At 38.4% G+C, this 3,566-nt stretch overlaps 1 protein-coding gene across 1 annotated transcript in view; it reads left to right on the forward strand.

Annotated features, from left to right (window-relative positions):
- Positions 1-3,566, forward strand: part of SLCO5A1 (solute carrier organic anion transporter family, member 5A1) — a gene marked incomplete at its 5' end in the record, with an annotated part of 81,728 nt that overhangs the window by 73,903 nt on the left and 4,259 nt on the right. Inside the window, one exon of the mRNA XM_009335078.1 lies at positions 2,679-2,743. Coding sequence (XP_009333353.1) covers positions 2,679-2,743 — 65 coding nt within the window. The remainder of the gene's footprint in view (positions 1-2,678; positions 2,744-3,566) is intronic.

Below are 3,566 nucleotides of genomic sequence, written 5' to 3' on the forward strand. Positions count from 1 at the left end.
CCATGCAAAAAAAAAAAGTGCTTAGGTTTTTGGATTGGCATTTCCCATCTCTGTCATCTGGTCTGATGAGCATTATCACTCCCTATAACAACTTTGTCCATTTAAAATACAACCTTTGTAAGTGAACTTCAGTCTGATTTTGAAAGAAAAGTGAGCTGAAAAAAACAGAATATGGTCTACTGCTAAAATAAATTTGTATTTGTATAATGTATGTTGCTGCTGTTAAAAGAGGAGGAAGAAGAATTAGGGGAAAATGAGATAACTCAATTATTTACCAGGATTTACAAAGCACACCCATAGGTATCAGTTCTACTGGTAACAGAAGGACAAAAAATGGTTTAAAGATGTCGATTTGGTTTAGAATCTAAAGCTGGAGAGCTCTCAGAGTTCAGGAAGTGAGTTCCTGTCCGACAGAGATGATCTGGAAGATAGAAGAACTAGAACGGAATGAAATGGAATGGAATGGAATAGAATGGAATGAAATGGAATGGAATGGAATAGAATCAAATCAAATAGAATTAGAATCGAATCGAATCGAATCGAATCGGATAGGATAGGATAGGATAGGATAGGATAGGATAGAATAGTTCGGTTGGAAGGGACCTACAATGATCATCTAGTCCAACTGCCTGACCACTTCAGGGCTGACCAAAAAGTAAAGCCTGTTATTAAGGGCATTGTCCAAATGCCTCTTAAACACTGACAGGCTTGGGACATCAACCACCTCTCCAGGGAGCCTGTTCCAGGGCTTGAGATGCTTTTCAGAAGCACACTCAAAATAATCCAGATGCAAATGGACATTCAGTCCCCGGGACCGGGTTATAGCTGGTCTGAAGTAAAAACCCCACAAAACCTGAAATGCTTGTGGTGTAGATGTCAGGTCCTCAGCACGAGCTGTTTAGCTGTATAAATCTGCTTCTCTTGAGCTGCATTAATTGCTAACATACAGACACCTTTTGACCTGGTTTTGTGTAAAATCTCTCTCCAAATTGAGCTTTTTTAAACCAGTCTCGGGCCTTTTCTTTCTGCGAGAGTGGTCCTCCCAGCCAAGTGGGATTTTCTCCCGGTAGTGTTGTCTTTATATCTTCACTCTGATATTCTGAGACTACTGATGTTCTGCTGCTGCTCATAATTACTCCCCTATAAAAAATAATACTGGCAAACCTTTGTAATAGGTCATGGAGCCTTAGAAAACATGAGGCAGATCAGGACTTGGCTTTGCTCTCCTTAGGCTCAACCGTGAGCACGGCTCTGAAACCCTCTGGCAGGCATCTGTGTCTCGTCCCCAGCAAGGACAAGCACTCTCTTCCTGTCAGTTTCTCAGCTCAAGCGGCTGAGGTTTATGCAGGAACCTGCTGCTGACACGTGGAGGACTGTGCCATGTCATGTGGCGGAATTTGTCTTCCAGTTTGCTTTTCAAAAAATCTACAAAATGGATAGAAGGATCACTGCTAGGACTGTGAAGCCAAGGGCTCACGAGTGGGCACGTCAGACTTGCAGTTGCTCATGCAGCCTTAGCTCAACTACTCTGTGCACAGCGCCATTATAATTCAGAGACTTCTGACCTTATTCCTTCTGTCTCCGGGTTTTCCACCTGTACAATAATAATAATAATAATAAAAAACCATTGTCATTACACTGCAATTATGCAAAGGTAAACTACAATTAATGAACACTACTACTGCAGTGAGCCTCACAATAGTGAGGTTCATAAGGGACATCTCCAGCAGGAGTTTCTAATGTTCAGTAGAAAAAAGGATGGCCCACACACTAGAACAGTGATGTCCCAAACACAGTATGTCCCAAACCACATATTGTGCACAGCGCATCGATCCAAGGTTTGTGGCCCAAGTTGGTTCTCCGATTTCTCAATTTCTGAGTGAGTGCTTGACTTCAAAACCTTGATTTTACAGCTGCACCCCTTTGACTGCAGTCTTTTTGTGGTTTTTTATCTTACATTTCAATGTCATTAGAAGCTGCCTATTTTAATTTCAGGCCTTTAGGTTAAGACTTAAAAATATTTTTTAAATCAGAAGAAAATTTGTGGTTTACTAAAATTGTAGTTGCATTGTGGAATATCATTATTTTGTATTTAGTCTTTTGAAAGCTTGACATTTTTCCTTTGAAAATAATGGAAGAAATCTTGTATTACTTGTGTTGAAAAGGAACAGTGTTTAAAGAGGCTGTTTGGATGTTTCTACTGATATTTTTCCTAAAGTAGCTCCAAAGTGCTTATGCTACGCAGAGATCTGTTAAATTCAGAAGCTGAGTCCAGCTTTCAGCAACTTAATTCTCCATTAATTCTAATTTATCTGAAAAAGATTAAGAAAATAAAGCAAGACATTATACGAAATAATAGGAAACTATCATGAGAAGCCGTAAACGTTTTGGATGGATTCTCTAATTTTCCTTAATGGGTTTAGATCAAATTCTTCAGGCCTTACACAGGTAAAGAAAGGTTAAAAGGCATGATTGAGATTTTGATTAAACAGGGACAGGAGGTGCTGGCTATATTTTTTCCTAGAAATAAGAGTTAACGATATTAGAAGCTAAATGGAAGAAATTTAGAAAAGATTTTTTATAGCTCAGAAAAAAACCCAGGAGGTAGAGCCAGAACATACCACAATGCTTATCTGTTATGACTGTTTCTTCAGAGGAGTTTTCTTTTTGCCTGCTAGGTCTGTGGAAGATGGGGAGCGGCCCTTTGCACTAGGAATGCAGTTTGTTTTATTACGAACTCTTGGTAAGTTTTACAGTTACTCAGCATTTCCATAAAGGCTCACCATGTTCGGCTTAAATGTACCATAAAAGTACTAAAATTCCATAAATGTGCAACTGATTGCCTGACTGATTGTATTAGGAACCTAAAATTAAGAGCTTCTGAAAACGTTGTAGCTGAGAATGTATTTAAATTTCTTTTTTTTTGTTACTGACTTTCTAGAACAACATTTTTGTCCCAGAAAGAGACATTTTTACAGTTTCAAATTTTATTTAAAAATTAATAGTTACTAAATATTATTTTATAAGGATTTTTTCTTTTCTAGAAAAAGATTTTTATTGCTTTCAGCAATAACAATAGCTTTTTGCATTTTTAAAATAAGCAATTGTTACTTAATGTCTAATTTCAAATGTTTCAAAGCAAAAAGGGTACATGTTAAAAGTCTTTATTCCACAAAGTAGTTTCTTTCAAGCTCTTGAACTTCTAAAATCCTGCCTAGAAGGAGCACTCCAGGTGTTCAGCTGCTACAAAACATGTGACTAGAGCAAGCAAGGACTATTCTAGGAGAACAAGAGGAGAAGCCCGTATAGCTGCATCTGGAAGTTTTCTTTGAGGAAGGATGTTTCTGACTTGTCTTAAAGCTGTCGTATTTCTGGAGAACGCAGGTGCGTTCAGTGGGCTGGCTGCATTTTTAGCAGCCTTAGAAGTTAAAGTCTGTTTCTGAGGAAGATCTATTCAAAAGAAAATTTACAGTTTTAGTGGTCCCACCGCTTCCATGCATCTTCAGTAAGAGAAACATTTTGCAGTCTTTGGGGCTTTTTCTCCTTAATCTGAAGCAGCAACCACC

This window comes from Pygoscelis adeliae, unplaced genomic scaffold (assembly GCF_000699105.1).
Source record: "Pygoscelis adeliae isolate BGI_AS28 unplaced genomic scaffold, ASM69910v1 Scaffold101, whole genome shotgun sequence".
Taxonomy (NCBI): Eukaryota; Metazoa; Chordata; class Aves; order Sphenisciformes; family Spheniscidae; genus Pygoscelis; species Pygoscelis adeliae.